The sequence below is a fragment of the Taeniopygia guttata genome, chromosome 5 (genome assembly GCF_048771995.1).
Source record: "Taeniopygia guttata chromosome 5, bTaeGut7.mat, whole genome shotgun sequence".
NCBI lineage: Eukaryota > Metazoa > Chordata > Aves > Passeriformes > Estrildidae > Taeniopygia > Taeniopygia guttata.
Genome location: NC_133030.1, coordinates 40,091,348 through 40,115,095, shown reverse-complemented (window position 1 = coordinate 40,115,095; position 23,748 = coordinate 40,091,348). Strand labels below are relative to the sequence as shown.

Sequence of the window (23,748 nt, the reverse complement as noted above, 5' to 3'; positions counted from 1 at the left end):
TTATTGTCTCCTGCTTTTATTCCTCTGGGATATTTTAGCTATGGCTGCAGCACTTCACTTCTGGCTTTTAAGTTTGTAATAAACTAAAAGATGTGAGGAACGAGCATATTTTATGGTCTGTGGTTAAGTAGCTTTTCTGGAGACACTGCCGGAATTAATGTCTCTTGTGGAAGACAGGATTCACTAATCAAGGTGGCCTTTCCATGTGTTGGAATATTGCTGGAGCAAAGAAAAAGAGGGCTCAGAGTGGTGAAAATGATACATTTGAAAAGGGAGGAAAAAGGGAAGAAAATTGCTATTTTTCAGAAAGTACAGGAAATGGAAAAGTGAATCTGATGATCAGGGATTTCCACAAGTCCAGGACCATAACAGTGTCAGTGAAAGAGAATCCTGAAGTGATGTTCTTGAAAGTGATCTTCATTTACTTACTTATGAATCTCTAATATACTGATTAGTGTTAATTTATTAGGAATTTGGATGATAGTTAATAGATATCCAGTTGAATGTGGATGCCAAGGGCACAAGACTACTTGAGACTTGTCAAAGAAAACAGATGTCAGGCACTACATTTCTGTATTAGCCTTTCTTTTAACAGTAGTAGACCAGCAGAAATAGTTAATTTCAAAGCAAGCATGAGTGTATGGATGTCTCTCTGCCTGCAGGTGTGTGCTTTGTTTTCTGGTACCATGTAATACTCGGTGAGCACTTTTTTACTTTGTAGGGAGCTTATGATGTGTATGCAGACCGGTGCTTATCCATTTTTGAAGAATGTTTATAACACCACATTTGTAGATCTTGTAGTGATGGATCACAAAGCTCTTAGTTTAATTAAGACTGTGTTCATTTGCTCCTAATTCCCCATATGGGGTGGGGAAAAATTGGCACTGAGCTTGGCCGTCCTACTTCCAAAGAGAGCTTATCTACCCTCTGAGATAGTGCATTTTCTAAGTGCAGACCTGACTGAAAAAATCAGCTGTCATTTGCAATCAGCAGGGATATTCAGTCCTCTTCACGTAACCTGATTGCAACTTTTTCCTTAATGCGCCGGTCTGTTAATCACAGTGTGGCAATGGCAGTATGTGTGAATGCTATAATAATGGTTGCATGGATACCAGAAATTCTGGTCATCTCCCTCTTACAGTCTTCTCCAACTTGGAGTATGTGTTGTATGGTCTCAAGTAGCTTTCTTAGACTGACATATTCTGTCAATCACCTTCCTCTTTCTGACATTATTTTGACATTTCTGATAGGATACTTAGATAGTAAAGCACTTCAAAGATTTGATTTGTTTAATGATTTTAAAAGGTTTTACCTTCTTTGTGGTTTTATTCTTTGCTCAGGATACTATATATTTCCATATTGTCATGTTCTAAGATTAAAAATTTACTAAATTTATTAGCAAACATTATTCATGCATGGCAGGTGTCCTGCTTTTTTTGATTCTTGACACACTCATTGGTGCAGCTGTGTGAAGAGAATATTGCTGTTTTGGGTGGAGTTTTTACAGTGGTGTGTGGAATTTGCTTTAATTTCTCCTTCAAGTATTCTCTCATCCCCCAATAATTTTTGGTAACCTGGCTGTTTTGTATGAGTAGCCCCTCAGGAATAAGTGGCATACATACCACATGGAAGCACAAAATACTCGTGGTGTCTTGCTAATGAAGCAGCAGTAACCCCCTCTCTGTCTCACAGCTGATGTGTTTCTTTTCCTCCTTGCATTTGCCATTGTCTTAAGAAATGCATGCTTATCTCCTGAGTGTGCTCAAGCTGCACATAGGCTGGGAAAACTTCTAAAACTCATAAATGAAGGTGTAATAATGGGACTAAATGTTGAGAATTGTTTTCACTATGATGTAGAATAAGAAGGACAATATTTAGGGATTGTTAAATACTCTTTATTGAATTGCATTGAAATTCTTGATACAAAGAGTTTTATTCATGGCTTATGTCTCAGACCAAGCACTTTGTCACACTCTGAATTCAGAATCAAACATGTGTGGGAAATGGATCAATACTAAGTATTTGGAACAATAGAAATTCTGGCTCCATATAAAATTCTGTTTGAACTTCCTGAATAAACAGCAAACATCAGCCAGATGCCAAGAGGTGCACCTTGACATAGTAGGCACCTCCAGTGATCCAACTTTTTACAATTATTGCAACAAAGCAGGACAAATACTAGAAACCTTGTAAGAGTGAAATTGCAATTGTGAAGAAAATAAGTGTCACTTTTTTCATTGTGCACAAATTCTGGAGTGTTGACAATTATTCCAAACTTCAGATAGTGCAATTGAGAAACTCTGTCTTACATAGTATTCCCCTGTTATAGATGCTACCTAAGACACACAGTAAAAAGCTAAATCCTCTTTAACATCTTTTAAATCTGAAATTTATAGATAAATTAGAATACTTGGAGTATGCATGATTGTTTTATCCTTAAACATCATAATAATTTTCCCTCCATCTAATATTGTGAAAAGTTTTTGACTTAGTGCCAAGAACTGGCATTTCATTTTTGATATTTTTTTTGGTCACATGAAACCAATTCATTTAAATAGCAAAAAATAATGCTGCTTTAATTATTCCATCTGAAAATGGGAATGATTGGATAAATTAATCTTTATTACCAAAACTGAAAATTTGGCATCCTCCTAACTTGTTTGATATTGTATGACTAATCAGTTGGTACTTCATGTATCATAGCTAATATTTTGACAGTTGTCTTCTAGAGAAAGGGAAGGACTTAACCCCATATGGTGTCTGACAAGGCAGTAACTTATTTATGAATAAAGTAATGTCTATGAGTGGTTTGTTAAAAGTTTGCCCTGTATTAGAAGCTGATCACTCAGGAAAAGCTTTTTTTCCTGAGGTGATACTCAACAGCCCCAAGAAAGGGTTTTATTAGAACTGGTAGTGTTGCTGTTTGTTGTTCCTGCTTGACCATTTCCTGCCTGAAGATCGAATGGCAGGCCCTGGAAAAGTGAAGAAAGTGTTCTTTATTAATGACATACAGTGAGCAAAGGGTATTCTTCAGACTTCTAGCTACATTTGTTTCACTTAATTAAGAATAGTTGTTGTATTTGAATTTTCAAACTGTAACTTGTAAAGATTTTGAAGATTTCTTACTTGTACAGCAACATAGAAGTTAAAACTGGATAGCACTGATTTAGGTAGGGCCAGTTTCCCCTTTTCCAGGAAGTTTTCTATCTTAAAGCTGCACGAGCACCTCCAAGGAAAAAAGTGAATAGAGTGGCAGTGCATCAGTGACAACCATGTATCAAATGGGGGGGGAAGAGGCATAAGGGTTGCTCACTCTCATAGTACTGGTGTAGTGAAAGGAATAATACGTGAAATTATGATTACTCTTCTAATATTTTCTGGCTTAGAATTTTTTTTATCTGGCATATGCCAAGAGTCTGGAAAGTTTGCTGTATTTCTGGCAATATGTTTTTGGTACAGGACATTTAATAAGATTTTAACATACCTCTTATTCTTTTCTTTTTCTTGTCATCACAGGTGAGATTATACCGACATTAAAAATAATGCTTGGTACTCTTTTTTTAAACTACTTTATATATTTTAATACAAATAATTACAAATTTCAGAATTTCAGTGGATATTTATTCCATTCCTGATGACTACTGTTGTAGCCTTGTCTGATATGATTTCAAGTAAGAGACATGGATGAGTTTGTCATATGACCCCTGCTGTTTTTTCCAGAAGAAAATGCAGTTATCTATTTTACTGTTTAGCAGTGAAAATTGTTTTCCTAGTTCAAGCAAGCTTCATAAGGTACAGAATATGATGTTCAGACTTTCCTATACTTTGAATTGCTCTGGGTGTTCTCCCAGATCCTAGTTCTGCTGACAACTTATTTGATATTTTAATAATTATAAATGTGATTGATTAATTAAATGCTTGCATACAATGACATAACATGAAAAGCTGAAGATTTCCAAGATGTGTAGAAGTATATGGTTGTTTTAATGGACTCTTCAGGTATTTCAGTTTGAAGAAGTCATGTAACAGTTTCTCTGTGCATTATAAGAAATCTAAATATAAGAGGAAAGTCTTATATCTCTGTATATCTATATAGAGTTCTCTGTGTGTGTGTCTCCCTGTAGTTATGCAATGACTGTAATAGCTATATCTTTACCTTTACTCTACTTTTCCTCTGAAGTAATACATGAAATTAATGCATTTTTGTGTGATTTCACAAGTATTTCTGAACAAAAAGAGGCTGTTGTAAGGAAAATTGCTGGGAAAATACCAGAATGATGTAATACCAGGTTACTTGTATGGCCATGAATGGCCAAAGTGCTCAGAATGGCAAACTACTAATGCCAAAAAACCAAAATGAACGGTACTTAAATAACTGCTGCATTTAAGAATGTTCATGTTCAAGATTAGTGTTTTAATATGTTACACAGAAAATTAGTACAGTTTGAAATATCTTATGTAAAGGAATTGGCACAATGGCAATGCAGTGTAATAGCATAATCAACATCATGTTGAAATTTGCCCAATTAAAAAAAAAAAAAAAAAAGGCTAAATTAAAAAAGAGCTAAGATTCCAAAGCATAAATTGTGGTATTTATGTTCGTTAAGTATGGTTTGAAATCCTGTCTTAGGAACATCTTACCTAACTATATAGCTCATGCTGCTCAGTAAATGAGAAGAGTATTGATTGGCATATGCTGCTTGAATCGATCACCTTGACAGCCAGAATTACAGTAATCTGTCAGTATTAATGACTATCTTTCAAGCCTTGATACCTCTCCTTGGCTTGTCTCATCATGCCTCAGTTCTGTTTGAAGTGCATTTTCTTGAAACCTCTGGTTTTGTCAGGATAGGTACTTTTGTAGGGTTTTTTGTCCCCCGAGTCCAATTTATTGGCTTGATCATGCAATTAGGGTTAAAATGCAACACCAGGGAGCAAAAGTAGGCAGTGTCCTGAGTAACAATTGGATCTCAGAGGTAGTGCAAGCCTGTTCTCAGCTATCGTTTATTTGTTACCTGTTGAAATAATAGGATTGTTTTGCAATGAATAATTCCAAAGCATCACTTTAAATGCCTTTGATTTTAGCCACTAGAGACAGTTGATTGAGCCAACATTTGTGACAGGCTTTTAAACTCTTGCCTTAGTGTTTGTCATATAGACACTTCAAATAACTGCTGGTGAAATACTTGCAGATGTGTGTACAAGCTGCTGTGTTTGCTACATTTTCATGTAGTGAATATAATTTCACAAAATTTCACTTGGTTTTCATGTATTTTTAATGTGAGGAGTAAGTTGAAGTGTGACATTGTATTGTTGATCACAACTCCTTGTATGTGATCATCCAGACAATTCCTGATCCACTAAGTGGTCCATCCATCAAATCCATGTCTCTCAAATTTAGAAACTAGGATATCAGTGTCAGGTGCTTTGCACAGATCCAGGTAGATGACATCAGTTACTCTTGGCTCATGTACCAGTTCTGTAACACTGTTACAGAAGGCCACCAAATTTGTGCCTGATTTGTCCTTAGGACAGCCATGTTGGCTGTCTCAAATCACCACCTTATTTCCCAGTGTGTCTTAGTATAGTTCCCAGAAAGATCTGCTCCATGACCTTTGCAGGCATTAAAGTGAAACTGCCCAGCCTGAAATACATGTTAAAGGGGAACAGTTGAAGCACGTGCTTAATAGTCCTATTGTTATTACAAGATGTCTACATCATATTTCAGTCAGCAGTACAGCTTTATTTGCTAGCTACTTTTCCCTAATGAAATGCATGAGACTCTTGAAAATGGTAAAAACACAAAATATAAAGTCAGCAAAAGTGATTCACTGTAGTAATGTTGTTTTCGACTATTAATTGCACTTAAAAAGATCTGAGTGCTCTGTTGATGTTGTAGACACTTATAGGGGAGACTCAAATCTTTTTGTGCTGTTTGGAAATATATAGTCTAGATTCTTTTACTTCTACGTTCTTTCATAAATATGATTTACCCATCTGAAGGAGGAATATTGGTTCTACTGATTTCTCAACATAATATGGGTAGGCTTATGGTGGTGGCATTCTGTTTTAGGATAGAAGGAGGACAGTGAGCTATCCTGAAAAGCAGTGACTGCTTTATCAGTCTCTAGAACTTCTGAGTGGATATGTCAGTACAGATCCCTTGAGGGAAGGGGATTTTTCTTGTTGAAGCATATTTTTAAGGGAGGAAATTTTTGCATGTTGTTAGCTGAAAGTTAGTAGTGGAATCACTCTTTCATTATAAAATGTGTTTTTAAAGTCTATAAAGCCCTTTTAAAAAATAAATTTTGCAGGGAGAAGGCTACAAGTCCTTAAACTGGAATGAAAAATATAAACTTATCCAATGTTACACAGAGTTGATTGCCTTGTGTGTAACACAAAGTGACAGGTTTTTTGTTAATACCTACTTAACCTTATTAATTAATTAAACATTTTGGGTAAAAAAAGCCCTTTGTTAAAATGTTAAGACTCTTGCCCCCTTAAGGTGTTAAAATTCATACAGATTTCTTTTATAGCTTTCAGAAGTCTGTGAATAAAAGCTTAGAGGATTAAACCATTTTTCCTGACATTCCTAAGATGTAAAGAAATAATTTTAAAACTACTTGAATCCTGGTTTTACGTTGCAAAAACCAGCATTGTGTATTGGTTTAATCCTTTTCATAAATTCAGCCTCATAACAGATAAGGGATGTGTGAACAACTTGCAAGGCTTGTATTTTAAAACAGTAAAAACCATGTGTATATATAAAAATAAGTATGTGGCATTCCATATGGTTGATTCTGATATTTAAATTGGTGGGAAGTGTGGGAGATTATTTATAACAACCAAAACGGGCAAAACCTTAATGGTTTTGAGATAGACTGATGTTTTGGGGTGAATTGAATAAGATATTGGTAAACTGTTTCTGCATCATTCTGCATATGTTAATCAAAACAGTTGGGGCATGCTTTCCAGTGCCAACAGATGAATTAGAAGATCAGAGGTACCAAAAAAACAGATTAATAGAAACTAGCACATTGGTTGGCTTCGTCCTCCTACAGGTCTGTATTTCAGTTACTGAAAAAGGGCTCGTATATAACATCTAGCAGTATGTGGAAATATCTAGCAGTATGTGAAAATATTCACCAGTGTCAAAATTATAACAAAAATATTATAGTTTATTCTTTATTTGCCATGTAGTAGAAAAATGGAATAAGCTAGCATAAAGCAAGGATTAAAAGTTAGTGTTACAGTAATTGGAGTTACCATATGGCAATCCGAAGGATGTGAGTACTAATCATAGCCTGGCCAATCAAATTAATCTCAATATACTTTCTAGACATTGAGAAAATAGTTTAATTGCCGATTAGCTGCAGCTGAATAAATCCATGGGTCGCAAATACATCTATCTCCTTCTGAATGCTTCTCCTCCCAAACACAGAAGAATGCATGCTATTAGAAAAACCGTTTAATTTCAGCTTGCTAAACCATAGTTACCATCCATCTGTTCATGCCAATTGTGGAAAAAGGTCAGTTTTCAGCAAAGCCATGCACTTCACAGAAGGTATGTGAAGTGAAATTTCACAGGGGACATGATGGATCCTGATTCCTAGTGATAAACCTTAGGGGCCAGCAGGGTTGGCATATGGTTCAGCATGATATGAAGGCTTGGGTTCCCTGGCTTCACTTCTTTGGCGTGGAACTGATAAAACCTGGCTCTTAAGTATTGTTTCACTGGACACCAATCATGGGCAGCAGGAACTGCCCACTTAACTCTCTGTGGGAAGGAAGGCCAGGCTGTGTTCACAATAGTACCATTGTAGTGCTGCAGACTGCTCTCAACAGCTTGACGGCATTAGGGAGGAGAGCGATTAGCTACTTTGCTAATTGCTGTTCAAAATATCAATAAAAAAGGAAATAACTGAAAATTAGTATTTGTTTCCTTCATTTAAATAGAAGCCTGACTTAGAGTTTTTAAAATCATTCTTAAAATTGACTTAAGCCCTCCAAAGAGGCTTATAAGTAGATAATATGCTACTGGTAGTGCAGCAAACCAAGATAAAGAGAAAATATTCTCATCTATAAAATGTTTAAAAGGTAGTCGTAAAGTTCATTAAAGTACAGATTTGAATTATTGACAGAATTTCTCACTAGAGAAGTTTCCTTTGTTACTAGTAGTGTGGTATGGAAAATTAATACATATCTGTATGTGTAGTCTTTTTACTGGACAGTATTTAATATTAATATAATTTTTATTTGTAATTTTGCAGTCTGGAGTGATTTCTTCATGAAAATGTGTTTGCTGTTTTTCTCATCAATTAATATGCCTATATATGCAGAGAAGGTATTCAAAGTAGAAATTTAAATACTTGAATGTATGAAAACAGTGAGCTTAAGCATTCATGCTAATACCAGAGAGCAGAGAATTAGTTTTGCTTCTGTATTCTTCACACCTATCAATCTTAATTACTTGAGTTAAAACTGGTGTAATGCTGGATGTCAGAATGAGGATGAATTCCTCTCCCAGCATCAGGAGTTAGTTTGTGGGGTTGCAGTTCCCCTCTGGCCTGTGGTATTCCTCATTTGTTGCAGTCATCACTTCAGCCCAAACCTTAACATCTTTTGTTGGTATGTTTGGTACAACAGCTTTACTAAATTTCAATTCCATGGCCGGTGGCCCTGCGCATCCCCTGCTGCCTCCTGCAAACCCACAGCTGCCAGGTGACCGCAGGAGCAGCGCTTCGTCACTCCACAGAGAGCCTAAAGCAGTGGCAGCTGTAGTGGGCTTCAAAACAATTAGCACAACATACCTTATGGATTCATTGATTCCCATCTTGGATACATTATTAAGACAAATCCTCCCTTTAAGTTGGAGTGTGAGTTCTGCCTGCATATGGGCTTTCAGCATTGTTTTCTTCGCTATTTTGTTTTCATGCCCATAGCCTGTTACTAAAACATGGATGAGTGTAGTGTTTTTAAATACTATCATTATTTTTCTAACCACCCAGGCAAAGTTGTGCTGAGGTATTCATCCTTCCCATCCTGGTAGCCATTTGATCTAACTTTTTAACTTCATGCTAAGATGCAGTTCAGGGTTTGTAGAACCAACAATACACTATAAATCGTACCAAAACTGATACTTTCTGCTATACATTTGTATTAGCTCCTGCTATATTTCAAGCAGATAATTCATTGAATGCCCATTCTTCCTCTTACTGCAGAGTAGATTGTATTTAAGTCAAGATTAATGGATAGATTTTGATGTTAAACCCCAGTCTCTGAGCCTTTCGTTCCCTAGAGGCATATAGTGCATTAGTTTAAGCCAATGTGCTGCTTATCATAGATACTCTGACACTGTCTTAAATGACAGTTTACTGTACTTTGTAGCTGCTTACTCTGGTAATAAAATCACTATATTGTGTTCTTGATAATTACAATATTAAATAGAAACTTAATTGGATTACTGCACATTTAGATACAGATAGTTCTTAAGTAATTGTCCACTGTAAAATTTCTGATACTCATTTCTTCTCTCATGCAGTGTGTTCTGTCAGAGTCTAAGCTTAATATATAATTCAGTCACCTTAGATGAAAAAGTGCTGGAAAGACATTTGCAATGGGATTTTTTGGTGCAAATGAGTATTTTTTATCATACAGGTTTTCACTTGAACCTTTGTTGGTTTTTTAATCCTTCCACAAGATGTTCCTATTTGCTAAAGTCCTTAAAATAAAATAACTTCTGGGTTCTACGCAGTTGAAGAATTTGATAAGTAGTCTTAATTTAGATATTTTTTCCCTGGAAATTCCAAGAAGTCTGAGCATAATTTTTGTCATTTTTGCTGCCTAAGCAGATGAGCAGAATTAGAGTTAATTCAATAAAGTATATTTTTCTATTATTATCTTAAAAAGAACCCCAACTTTTTATATAATTAGTTTTTATGTGGTTTATATTCTAAAGAATATACTGAAATTAAAATTTATTTTAAGTTCAGTTCACTTGCACTTTAATTCTACATATCTTTATAAGCCTTCTGTAAAGGAGCTTGGTGCACAGTGGTTACATTTTTCATTTCATAATTGAGTGTTTTAAGTGGTTAAGCGTAGTCCAAATTTTATCCAATTCCAGCTTGTGTTAATGGTGCTCCACTCACACTGCCTTAGCACCTGTTATGGATTTTGAGTCATCTGGCAGCCCGTGGGACTTAGATAAAGAAGTACCAGGTGTCCTGCCTGCCTCTTAATTGAGACGCGATGTAAACAATATAGACTTGGCAATATGGTTATAGAAGTGGATTAAAGCCCAGCTTTGTCTGCACTGATGAATCACAGCTTTTTCTTCCTAGAAGATGTTATAAACTACTGATGAATTTCGTGAGTTGTAAGATTTTGTAGAACAGCATAAAAGTAAACAATGCATCAAGGATTTTCCTAGAAGGACAGTTTTGCAGAATGTTAAATATGTTGAGTTTTCTAATGAAAATGTAAACATCACTTAGAATTTCTTGCAGTAATTTAGCAATTTTGAAACCACCCACACTGTAAAAATTAAGATGCTTACATAAATTCAGATAAAGTCAGTGCCTAGTCAATATGTAGTCTGTTGGTAAACTAGGCAGAAAGCAATACCATTTACTTGGAAACACTCAATGGCTGCAGCTTTATCTAGCCTACACTTACCTTGCAGGACTTTTAACCATATAACCATGGAGTAGATATATGGTAAACTATCTCTTTTAACTGTAAGATAAGTAATCTTAAATAAAAAATGTCCTACAAATGGCAAAAATGCCTGATAACACTTAATTTATCACAGATTTATTTAACTGTTCAGTAGTATAAAAACTTAAAAGCAATTTTCATTATATTTATTCAAAGGATGATGCAACTATGTTTTGGAAACAAATTGCAATATTTGGAATGACGGAATTAGTTTGTATAAACTTATCTATTATATATACCCTTATTTTCTTCATGAAGAAATATATCTAAGAAATTGCCTCAAAAAGGCCTTTGCAGTTACAGCTTGAGTTGAAAAATAATGTTATTAAATATGTTAGATAATACATGTTAGGCTTGCTTATATTCTACAGTCTTGGTCTGTTACTTGTTTTTCATATACCCTCACATTTTATTAGTCAGATATCTACATTAATTTGTAGATTGTAACATGTACATTACTGATTAAAATTATTTATTTGGGATAATTATAGAGCCCCTTCTTCAGGTTTAAAATGTTTTCACCAAATGCAACGTACTAGTTTACTTTTGAAATACATTTTTCATTTATCTGAGGTTTATGTTCTATTCTTATGAGTAAGAAAATATATTGTTACATTTTTTACAGAAGAGCTGTCTTGAAAAAGTAGTTCAGTAGGAAAAACTCACCTTAAAATACTATAAAATTTTTAATTCTTTCACCTGCTTAGTAGTATCAAGAATAGTAATTTTTTCGTCTTTTTTACCTAAATAACATGGGTGAGATATGAAGAGAATGAACTAAATTCTGCCTTATGAATCATTGGCTAAGTCCAGTTAGCTTCTTTCATTTACAGCATAGCTCTGTAAACAGATGCACCTAGCTAAATATTTATTTGCCATTTTCAATATTGGCAGTCTTTAAGAAACATAAAATAACCCAGACTGACTTTGAGATATCAAGGTGTCTTGAGTAAACAGAAGATGCAGCTGGAAGAAAAAAAAACATTTTATTTGTATACCGTGCAAACTAGATGTGGAAATTACTGAAATGCGGTAAGTAGGGAACACCATGATACCACTTCTACATTGTCACTTTTCAGAATATAAGAGAACTTTAACTATTCCTCTCAGTTGATACTGATCACTCACTTACATACAAAATGCTGCTACTTGCAGGGCTTCCAGCACTGGATCAATAGCAGCCCAACTTACATCCTTAACTCTAAGAGCCAACAAAGACTACAAATTGCTGTGACTCAGTGTGAGCTCAGCTGGTTTGACAACCACTGCACAGTCTCTTCTTTTAGAGTGAGATTTCCCAGAAAAAAATTCCGTTTCTGTGATGCGTGGGGGTTTTGTCTCATCTTCCTCTGGAAGTCAAATTCTGCTGGGACTAAGTTTTCCTTTCAGCTTAAAACCTTGATCCTAACCTGTACTTGTTATCTTTATAGGGGAGGCCATTCTTCTTTCACACTTCGATGTAAGGAATTGAAATTTACTAGGAAAAATGTGCCAAATAAAATACATTCTTTCATCATTTTAAGTATCTCAAACTGTAGCAATTAATTATGTGGGGTTTGCACACCTTTTCAGGCCAGAGAGCAAAAAACTTAAAATCTTCTACCAACATATGCTTTTCACTGTGCTTCACTATTTCTTTTTTACTTTGGTACATAATATCCTAGGAGCATTTTTGTAGGTTGACCATACTACAGATTTGGGGTTTTTTCCTGTAAAAAATTATGTGTGTTTCTAAATTTGCTGAGGGGGGAAATGTAATAAAAAAGAGAGTTTCTTTCTTATATGGATTTTATTAAAATATTGCTAATTTCTTTAATGTAAATTGTGTATATATGCAATTAAAAACCTCTTGCAAGTGTCCATTTATCCTACAAGAAAGTATCTCTGGGCATAGAATTTTCATTTTCCGAGTAAGGATGGAGCAGCAGTTCAGCTTCTGCTTGTCTTAAATTATTTTCCAAATGCCTGGCAAACAAAGTCATACTCTCCACAATCATATCAATATATATTGACTTCTTAGATGATTTTGCTAACAGTTGGAACTGCCAGGGATGCAGCTGTACATGTATTTCTGAGAGGAGTTTGTAATTTAACCTGAAAAAAATCCATCTTTCTATTTGGAAATATGTGTTCTAGCTTTTTCGTACAAGGTATTTCAAGGCACTCATTAAAACTCTCTTTTTTTTTCTAGCTCTGGAACCAAAGCATCTACATACCAGTATACAGTTATATCATGGTATACTGCACATGTATACTGCCCATATATACAAATACACAAGTATGAGGAGGGAAGATTTATGAATAAAGTTTTCATAAAAGTGGCTTATTTTGACACTACTGAAATTTTTTGTATGTTTCATAAAATAAGATTTCTTCTTAATCACAGGAAACACACATGCCCATCTACATAGTCTAATCATTATGGTACTTTCTTGGGAGAGGAGAGTCCCTGGATAGGAGCTTTCCAGTCCGTGCTTGGGAAATATTTGTTATCAAATGGGTTTTGGAGCAGGCAGTAGAATTTCTTCTCCAGCCCATTTGAGAATCTAACACTTAGTTGTGAAGTGCTACATCCTTAAATGAAGTCTTGGAAATCTTATTCCATGTTTAAACTTTTTCTTCATTTTTTTCCAGCTTCAGGTTAATGTCATTTTAGGATTGGTATTCCACCAATGACTGTAGCAGTAATCATGCATCCACTCCTTAACTAAAAAATGCTACATAGACTTATTGTATTGCATTTTAGTCAGCTGTAAAACTGAGAAGTGTGAAGAAGGATGGAAAGAAAATGTAATAGCAATGGGAGAGTTGTGGGGGATGGGAGGGGGGGTGGAATTGTTTGTGGACACTTGTGGAAACCTGATGCTACATATAAGCCTGATGCTACACATAAGCCACATAGAAGAAAGTACAAAAGTGCCTTTCCAAAATGGTCAAGATTAGTGAGAGTGACTGCATTAACTGACTGGAGGTGAGTAGTTTTGGTAAAATGGATGGAATAGGTATGGACTATAAAGCTCAAATTAGTAACCTGCATTTGCACTAGGGAGTGGCAGACTGATGGCAGTAAATGAGAGAATGCACCATCTAAGTAGTATATCCAGAAAGTGGATTCTGCAGTGCCCTGAGTAGATTATGAAAGGATTAAAAATGCATTTATTTAGGCCAGAGAAAAGGATATGACAGTACTGAGATGTGAGGTAAGAGCCTAGGTAATTTGTTCAGATAGACGGCTAGAAAAAGTTTTAGCTTAGATTATGCATAAAGAGTCTGCAAGATGTAGATGTATTTTGCCATAGGAATCTAAACTTGGAAGTGATACAATCAACAGAGATGGAGAACTATTAGGTGAAGACATGAAATGATGTTTTTCAGAAAGATTGGGCATAAGTAGGTGATCTGACAGCCAGGCTTTCAGTGCTTGTTCCCAAGTGCAAATCAACAGGTCTAATAATGGAAAGTACAGTATTTTCAAGTAATAGATCTTTTCAGATAATTATTAATAGAAATAATTACGGATTTAGAGAATAAGTTAAAGGGAGCCTAATGTAAATGAAATATTAGCTGGAGTGACTACAACTTGAGTGGCCTATAAAGATATGATTCCTAAATTTTTCTGGCACTGATTCTATTTTTTAGAACTTCTGAAAAAGTATAATGAAGTGATTAGATTTTTTTATTATGCTTTTTGCAGTTATGCATCTGCAAGTTTTTAACTGACACATTTGGGTGAGCGCCTGCATAATGAATGTATATCGTACATTTTTATTCATTCTGTTTTGTTCCAGTTAGCACCTTGTTCAGAAGCAAACAGCTCACAATACTGTTGTTTAAGTGTTTTGTCACTCTCTGTGCCAGTCTTTCTCCATTGGTTTGTCTGTGCATCCTTTCCATTTCATCTTAATTGCTGATGCCAGTGGCAACATCCGCTCAAAGTAAGAATACAGCTTGCATTGCCCTGTTATTAGTAGCCATTGAGTTTGTATGTGCCACTCAATCTGTAAGTGCTAATAAGTCTTTCCTAGAGAGCAGTGTTTTAAAGAAATAAATGTCTAACCTATTAGAAGTGATGTAGAAATTAGCTACCATGGGTTTATGGTCACTCTTGCAGGCAGTTGCATTCAAATACGGTGTAGAACTAGATTATCTTAGCCACAAAAGCATATAGAATTGGAGTTTCAAAATTACTGGGATGTTCTCAAAATATAAATGAATAGAAGATAAAAGTATCTCATCTATGCAGTCTCTAATACAGAAACAGAGTTCTTCTGAGAAGAGTGTGTAATTTCTTAGTGTGGAGTAGAGCAAGCTTTGGATTTGGCATTTGCTTCAGATGTTGGTTTTGTTTTTAAGGTGGGTTATGTCTTTAACAAGCTGCAGATAGTTTTGTGGATTGTTAGGATGAGCAGTAACCTAGATAGCTGAATTACTTTTCTCTTGGTGTACTATGTGTGCATTTGAATTAGACTTCTAGGACTAATATAAACATATCCTTTTCACTGTGTAACAAAAACATCATTATTGTCCTTGATCAGCATCTATCGCAAGACTTCTGTATTTGATTAGGAGATTGTACCAAGACTAGAGAAAAAGAATGTCTTTGTCATGTTCAAAGCAGTAACTTTCCTTCATTTTGCCTTATTTGTGTATAAGCTTTGGATATAACAGGATAAACTAAAAGGTTTCCTTTAGAGACCTCTGAAAGTAGAGCATTTTAAAAGCAAGTAGGTGTCTCTACCCTACTTTTTCATGAAACATTTTACCCATTCAAGCAGACTTTCAAAAACAGCTTGTTTTGATAGCAGCCTGCTCTCCTGTGGGCCTTCAGCCTTTGCTTCCTGGCAGCACCTTTGGTGCGAAAAGAGAGTGATCAATTGGGAGACTATCAGTGCCAGCATGCATAGAGTGATAAGTTAACACACCACTGGGAATTTCTAGGGCCCACCAAGATACTTCACTTCTAATGTGCTAACAAGCTCATTTTTCTACCTCTTGCCTCTTCAGTTATTTTTTTTTTCTCAGAAGAGCTTAGAAGTTGAGTGCATCAGGCATAATGAAAAGCTCTGTAGGAGGGAGAAGCAATAACCCCATTTTTCCCTTTTCAGCCAAATAGAAAATTAGTTTCTGGTAATACACAAAGGCCAGTATTTTTTGTGCAAGGGGCACTGCTGTGAATCAAAGGACTCTATTAACTGCAGAAAATTCAGCAGCTGTGAATCTCCCCCAATGAAAAAAAGTGCTTTTCAACAAGTTGTGAGATACGTAGTATTGTTTAGACTTCAACCATCAGTTTCATCCTCTACCACTTATACATAGCCTCTTAAAAACTGTGCTATATTACTGTCCTCTGTTCAGGTTCAATACTGTGTTTATCCCCCAACCTCAGAATCATTACAATTGGAGATTTTGTATTTTCTCTTGTCCCAGTGCTTCTATTTTAGCTTCTCCAAACTGAGGCTTCTGCTGTGGTTCAGCTGTCTCTGTATTCAAAAAGAATTCAGAGTACAGATTTTGGAGGGAAAACTGTTTCCCAGTTTTACTATGAAACCGAGTTATGGTCTAAGGAAATAAGATAGAAATAATTTTATTCACTGAAACTTGTTTCTAGATAATATATTCTCTATATTTTTTTCATTTTTAGATAGACTGTAAAATCTACAGTAAATATTGTAGAGAAAATATGGCCAAAAAATGAGTAGGAAGAGTTCTGTAATTGTAGAAATACAGTTTTGTAAGATAATATGAAGTTTATTGTTTCTAACTTTCATTGGGTGTCGGGAATTTTATTGCTTATCATAACTGAAAATAGTATCATTATTTTAAATGGTATCACTAGTACTTAAAAATGCTTATCACATGTAATACAGTTTTTATGTTTGGATTGCTAAAAAATATGTGCAATGTGAGTATTATCTCCATTTCACAGGTGGTGAAATTGAGTCAGAAGGATAGTTTCCTCACTGTCCCTGATTCCCCCAAAAAGAGCAGCAGACCTGAAATAAGACCCCAGAATTTTAAAGAGACCTATTTTGCGTTCATTCCTCCAGCTCAGCATGCTGATTTGTTTGGGGTATTTTTTTGGAAGACAGAACTATGTAAGGAGAAAATTATCTCACTATCTGCAAATAAAATATGGAAAAAAAAAAAAAGTGGGCACAAGCATGAATGCCAGGGAAAATTTCTGATCGTTCTATGTTTGTGTAAGATAGCTGGAGAAGGTTTCCCTCATTCAATATACTGAGTCCAGCTGGAGGACTCTGAAAGTTGTGTGAGAAAAGGTTAACTGATTTCTCAGTTCAGCAACTATACAACATGAAGTCAGCATGGTGGTTTTTCTTGATAATTGTATGTTGCTGCCTGCTGCTCTACATTTTGACAGCCATTTCCATAGTTGCTTTCATGAACAGCAGAAATATTCTCTCTTTTTCTCGCTCTCTCTGTGCTAACAGCGCAATCGGGCCTGCTGGAACAAGAAGCGTGCAGAGGGTTCTTCAAAAACAACAACACTTCAAGATACCAGTCTCTTGTCAGTAATATTGGAGGGGGAGAACACAGGAAAAAATAAGAAGTACAGTATTTTACTGTCAGTGCCCTGCCAACACCCTGTTAACCAGTATTTAAGGGTTCTGTGGATTCTTTACAGATATTCCTGCTTGTTTTAATGACATAATCAAGAAGGTGTTTTTTCCAATACTGAAATGTCTCTATATTTGTCTTAAATGTGTGTGTGTTTAGGGATTATGAAAGTAGTTTATTATGGAAAAGTGCAAAGTAATTTGTTTTGTTAATGCTAAAGTATGTTTCATGCTGCATCTCCTGAAAAATTGAAATGTTCTTATATTTAATTGTGACCAGAATACAGGCAAATTAGTTACTTAAGAGAGTAATTAAGTTGTTGTTATTTGTAAACAATTTCAGGAAGTTCTGCATCAAACATGAAAACAATATAGTTGAACCATAAGGTTGACATTAATCATGTGTATCTTACACTTAATATTATGTCAATGCATCACACAATGTCACAGTCATATAAAGAATTAAAAATACATGTGTACACTGAAATACATGATATGTATTTAACAAAAACAAGAATTCTGAATTACTAGGCAATGATATTTAGCAGTTACAGTGCATTATATAAATTCATCCTTAATTCTTGGCTAACTCAGTTATGAGGAGAGAGCACGATACCTGCAAACAATTGTTCAACATCATCTAGAGCCTACAACATTTGAAGATTTTGCTGCTCAGGTCTTCTGCCCAGCACCTTATCACCATTTGCCCTCAGAGACGGGTAAGAAGTAACAAACAGTTCTTACAAAATCTTAAACTTGAAATGCAGTATCCTTACTTATAAAGATTAAAAATTCAGACCTTTGCACATCATGAAGAGTTACCATTAATTGGAAAGAACATACATGCTTGAGAACATGGGCAAAGTTGACTTTAAATCTTCATTCTGTTTTCTGGCATCATAAGCCAATACCTGGCATTAAGATTTGGCAAGATGCTTTAATATAGCAACCACACCTTGTATTTTTATCACAATCCCCTGTATAAAGTCTGCTTGAAAACGTTGGTACTGTCATGTAGGCTGGTTCAGGTAGAAACATTTTTAAGTGCACCTTCCTCATAAGAAAGTTTCAAGGCTCACTACATGTTTAGAATGTAAAGTTTAAACTGAAAATCTGAGCCTTGCAATCTTAATTTGTTTCCATGTTATTAGTCACAAAGTTGGTTTTAAGGTAGTTTTTACTTCCCAGTAAAATACCTGTTTTATAAGAGGATGCTGCATTTTTTTGTTACTAATAAGAAAATCGGTAAAAGAAAATGAGTAACTCAAGGCCTTCCTGTTCTGACATTTCTTGAACTCCTTATGATTATTTCATTATTTTATTTCCCCTCTTTTTAGATCATTAAATATCAGTTCTGTTTATCTGAAGGTAAGACAAAGTGTCCAAAAAAACCCTTTGTTCCTCTTACTTTTACTAGAGCACTAAGCTTGTAACCAAATTGTATGCAAACTTTCCTTGTTGCCCTTGTTCACACTAAAAAGAATTTTACACTGATTGAGAAATGACCACTACATCTTCTAAAAGTTTTAGTCTTTTACTAACCTCAGGTCTGCATGAAGCACTAACACTGGTTCTGGGATTAAGGTAACTAATGATAGAGACAGTTGTTGAATGAGTAACACTTTATTGTGTTGGCCTTTGTTTCTCAGCATGAACAAGTAGTACTGGATGGCAGTGGTGTGTTTTGTACCCTGTACTGTCTTTCATTGATGTTGTAAGACATTCTGCAGTGATAACCTAGGAGAGATGGAGAAGAAGAATGTGTAACACTTGAAATCCCCTATTCAGAAAAACCTTATTTAATGATAATCAAAGTGTTTCCACGGAAAAACTGTAAATCTAAATTAAATAAATTTGTAAGAATAGTTTGGCAAGTTGTTATCTGAAAATTTGTTTCTCAATTCCAAAATATATACAGAAATCAATTCTGAATTATACAAGAATTATGATAGGACTACAGAAAGAATGACTGAGAGATGTTAAAATGTTGAGGCTCCTTTACTTTAAAATACAAATGATAACTAGAAATGAGGTGCAGTTTCAAAGTATAATAAGTGGTATAATTATGCTAATGGAAATAGTTGAGACCAAAGGTTAACAAAATTAAAAGTAAGTAATTTAATTAAAGCAGTATAAAATGTAAAGTATGAAAATTTGAATAGGAAAAATCTGTAACTAGAAGCATTAAAAACAAACAAACATAGGGATACCAGTCCTTTCCACATTTCCTGTCAAGGGACCTAGTGAATATTCAGCACCAGACACTTTTGTATGGCTAGTATATATTCTACATTCTAGTGTACTTGTTGACGTTCTGCCCATTCCTTTTAAGAAATCTCATTCCAAGCTGAGTCGTTCTTCTCTCTTCCTCTAATTCATTCTTTCGGGGTGAAGCAAGGCTGCTTTTCTGTGCTAGTTCTGTGCATCAGAGTACACTTCTCTACAGTGGCAATTCTAAACTGTGTTCTTTTAAAATTGGTATTCCCTAGCATGATCTGAAAGGAGGTTATTATTTTTTAGAAACTTGGTTTTAACTTAACCTTCCTATTCAAGTTAATAATTTTCTGCAGGAATCTCATTAATAGGAGCTTGTGATGTGTTTCACATCTACACACATGCAGGTGTGTGTCTGCGTACCACCTGTCCTGGGAGCCACATTCTTCTGGACCTTGCACTGTGCAGTGGAAGTGACCAAGACATCAGTGTCAGGAGCAGGCAGCAGCTTCCTAGGACAGACATGCAGCACAGTGTGACCCAGTGTCAGAGTCAATCAGCCTGGCCCCAAACCTGCCTGACTCTGAGCTTGCATTTCAGCCAAGGGAAGCTGGGGATGCTCTGGCAGTCCTGCTTGCAGCCTGATCCCTGTTCCATCCAGGGCTCCTGGAGCTCGGATACCCTGCTCCAGCACAGGGTGCCTGGAGTAGCACCAAACCATCTGCTGCCAACCTGACTCTAGAGCACAAATCCTAAAGCCTGAGAATACAAAATATTCTCAGGGGGTATAAAATAACACTGCAGTCACCTGCCAGAAAGGTCACCCCAGGACTTGGGGTTAGCCTGGAAACCACTGGTTTCCTGTTCTAGCAGAGGCAGGCCTGTGAGCTACATTGCTGCAGACTACCCAAATTTCTGAGGGACTGTGACCCCAAAGAAGAATTCACCATCAGTGCTATTGAAAAAAATAGATACCCTTAAATTTCTAGCAGCCCTGCAAGAGGTGACTTTCTTAAAAGAGGTACAGAGCATTGAACTGTGCCAGGATTACACACAGGAGTGGTGCTGGAGTCCTGCCTGGGAATCCACATGCATTCATCACCCTCAAGGTGTCTCAGACAAAGTCTTCCAGGCTCCCAGCCAGATGTGTACACATCATCTGAAAATTTCAAACCAGTTTGTAAGAACACATCACATTTTTGAAATACAAAATATTTCATTTATGTATGGGGCTTCTTTTAATAAAAAATTACCAGAAGAGACTAAGAAAAAATCCACATTTTAGATATTATAGACATAATTATTTTATTGGATCATGATCTTCATGATTACAACTTCTGAATATGTTTAATTTCATTAAATACTCTCTTTTTTTTATAAAATACATTTTTTTTATCTAAGAAAGATCTTAGAAATTATGAGTCTGCTACAGCCCATCACCTGGTGTTACATTTTGTTGTTGTGATACTGTTGGCCTTTTTTTTTTTGTCATTTGAGCTATGAGAATCAGAGCAGATAGAGAACATGCCATTCAGTTCATGTGTTTTCTCAGATGGACTTATTTTATCAAAGGCTCAGACATCAGCAAAAGCTGTTTCCTTTTTTTACTGTGACTGCTCTTCAGTACAATGTGATTGTGGCAGCTGCTGTTATATCTAGAAGTTTAGTTTGCCCTGTTAAAATATCTGACAAGTTCACTTTCCCATGTGTAGGAACCTGACTAGTGTAGTGAATGTGTACATTTAAAGAAATTGATATTTACCTGTACTTAATCACAGAATGCAATTCAGTTGCCTCTGCATTTTTTACCTTGTGCTGTTTCGGTTACATTGGGTAACTGCAAATACTCTGCTAAATAGGGTAACACGTCCTATGCAGATATTGAGTGAACCAGATCTCTGTGACAACAGAATAGGTTGAGGGAACTGTCAATGATAAGCTCAATTATATTGAAGGGCATATTGACCTACTGATGCAAAGATTCTGATCTTTAGAATGTACTCATGTCTTAGGTTCATTTTTTCTGTCTTCTTTTGTTCTCTTTCTTCCTACTAAGACTGGTACCTTATTTACAATAAATTTCTAAAGAGACCTCTCTACATTCATCATAGTACATTCCTTGTGACAAAAGCTTGTGACAAATCAGGCTATTTGGTCCCAACAATCATTCCTGAATTTTCAAGCCTGCTCAGAACAGTTCTGCTGCCCCACTGCCAGAGTAAGAGTAAGTGGGGTTGCCACTGTACAGCCAGGGAATCAGGGAAATGTAGAGGTAATGATGTTTTCAGCCCTGCACAATTAAAAATCTAGTTGGGCAGCTTGTATTTTTATCTGCTGCTTCCTTGGTGTGAAACACTGAAACTAATAATCTTTTTGGCCCTGTACCACCCCTTCATAGATGAGAATGATGGTGCTTTTGTCACTGTAAAAGGACCTGAGTCACACTTGTGACTGGAAGTGATTTTGTGATTGGAAGTGAAGCTGAAATACAGAAGTGAAGGCTCTGTGTCTTGAAGGGCTGGAAGAATTTCTCATTATCCTTTTTCCAGTACAAACTTTGTACTCTTTTTGAAATTCCAAATCAGAGCAAAACCTCAAAATTTAGTGACTTTTTTCAAAGAATTTTCATATTGGAATAGCTGAAGCAGAAACTTTACGCATTTCTGAACTATTGTCATAAAGTCAACCACTTGTGTGAAGGTACACTCAGCACTTTGAGACGGTAAATTCAGTGTGGACTACTAGAGACCCAACAGATCAACTTTCTACATTTAATGAAAAGGGTCTACTGAAAAAAAATAGTATGATTGTCAATTAAAAAGCATCTCATACATACAAACAAGGGGACAAAAATTTTAATCCTTACATTTCCTAGTTTTTTAATTTTTGACTTTATTTTCTTGTGACATTTGCCTTGTGTAATTACTTCCATTTTTGTTTTAAAGTATAGGGCAAAGCAGAATTTCTATAACACTGATTAACAACCCCAGGATACATAAGCAAACTGCAAGCTCTAGAACCACCACCTCCTGCAGAATGAGATAGGACAGTAGTTTGTAGGAATGGTAAGCTCTCTTAGCTCTGCGTCAGTCTCCACTAGTGGAAAGACTGGGAATTTTGCCAGTGGGTTTCAATGTTATTTGGCAGAGAGAAATAGGCTTACCTTACACAAATGGTTCCAGCTGGGTGCTGAAGAGCGTTGTTCACTGGACATGGTCTTGGCTCCTGTTTTGCGATAAACATAATATTTTCTTGCTGTCTTCTTTCTCATGCCTCTTAGTTCTTTCTCTTCTACCCAGTTCTGGTCTCCCAGCTCTTTGGATCATCTCTTCCTCACCTTTTTGCCTTGCTTTGTAGCTGCTTTTGCAGTCCTTCTACGTCTCCTTCTCACTTCCTTTCCTCATTTCACAAAATTAGTGAGAGACTTAATTGACTGAGCATGATGGACCACTTGGCCAGATTTGGACTGAAATATAGAAGAGTGGCAAAGAGCACAAGCTATACAGAAATGATTGCCCTCTTCCCTGAAGGTCAAGTGGGACATGCTGAAGTATCTCAGAAGACCATCAAAATGTACCAACCCTGTGGTCATTCACAGACATAGCACTTGGGGCAGTGCTGATTCAGGAAACAAAGTGTGAGAAAGCCAGAAGAACTGAGAGTAGTCTTTCCATGCAGCACCCTTTCAGGCTTCTCCTTGGTAAATTTTTCACCTTTGAAAGTCAGAACTGATGTGCAAGATTAGTCATGGCAGTGCATATGTTCTGATAGCTCCAGATTCCTCCTCCTCACCTCACTTCTAATTTAGTCTGTGTATAGTTAGGATTCCATTTTAGATTTAAATAGTTGATTTCTGAGTCAAATAACCAACATATTATCATTAGAAGACACTAAATTTTTCAAATGGAGTGTGAAAATGTCACATTTCAACTTTGTTGACTCACCTCCTTGTTCAGAAGCAATTTAAATGGCTTTGCATTATGGCCCCAAAATATCATAGCTGACCAAGCTATGGTATTTGTTCCTTGTCAAATCTAAGAGGAGAAAAATATGGATCACTTCCTGATGTTTTCTGCCTCTTAAAAATCCAGACATCTACTTTGTTTATTTTATAGACCTTTCTGACTTCACATCATTTGTCCATAAAGCCTTCATATATTACCCTATTTTTATATTTTGAATAACTAAATATTTTATTGTTGTGGTTTAAGAATGATATTTTCCAATCCAGTGTTCCCAC

The 23,748-nt window shown here is 35.9% G+C and overlaps 1 protein-coding gene across 13 annotated transcripts in view; it reads left to right on the top strand.

Moving 5' to 3' along the window:
- RALGAPA1 (Ral GTPase activating protein catalytic subunit alpha 1) overlaps positions 1-23,748 on the top strand; it is a 130,603-nt gene that overhangs the window by 99,555 nt on the left and 7,300 nt on the right. For 10 of the 13 annotated variants that reach the window (XM_072930215.1, XM_002200519.7, XM_012574144.5 and 7 more), the window contains one exon: positions 17,889-18,013. In XM_072930215.1, the coding sequence (XP_072786316.1) occupies positions 17,889-18,013 (125 nt within the window). Of the gene's footprint in view, positions 1-17,888; positions 18,014-18,631; positions 18,663-18,841; positions 19,184-23,748 lie in introns of those variants that run through there. The other 3 variants (XM_072930216.1, XM_030274669.4, XM_072930214.1) reach the window with 2 other exon arrangements.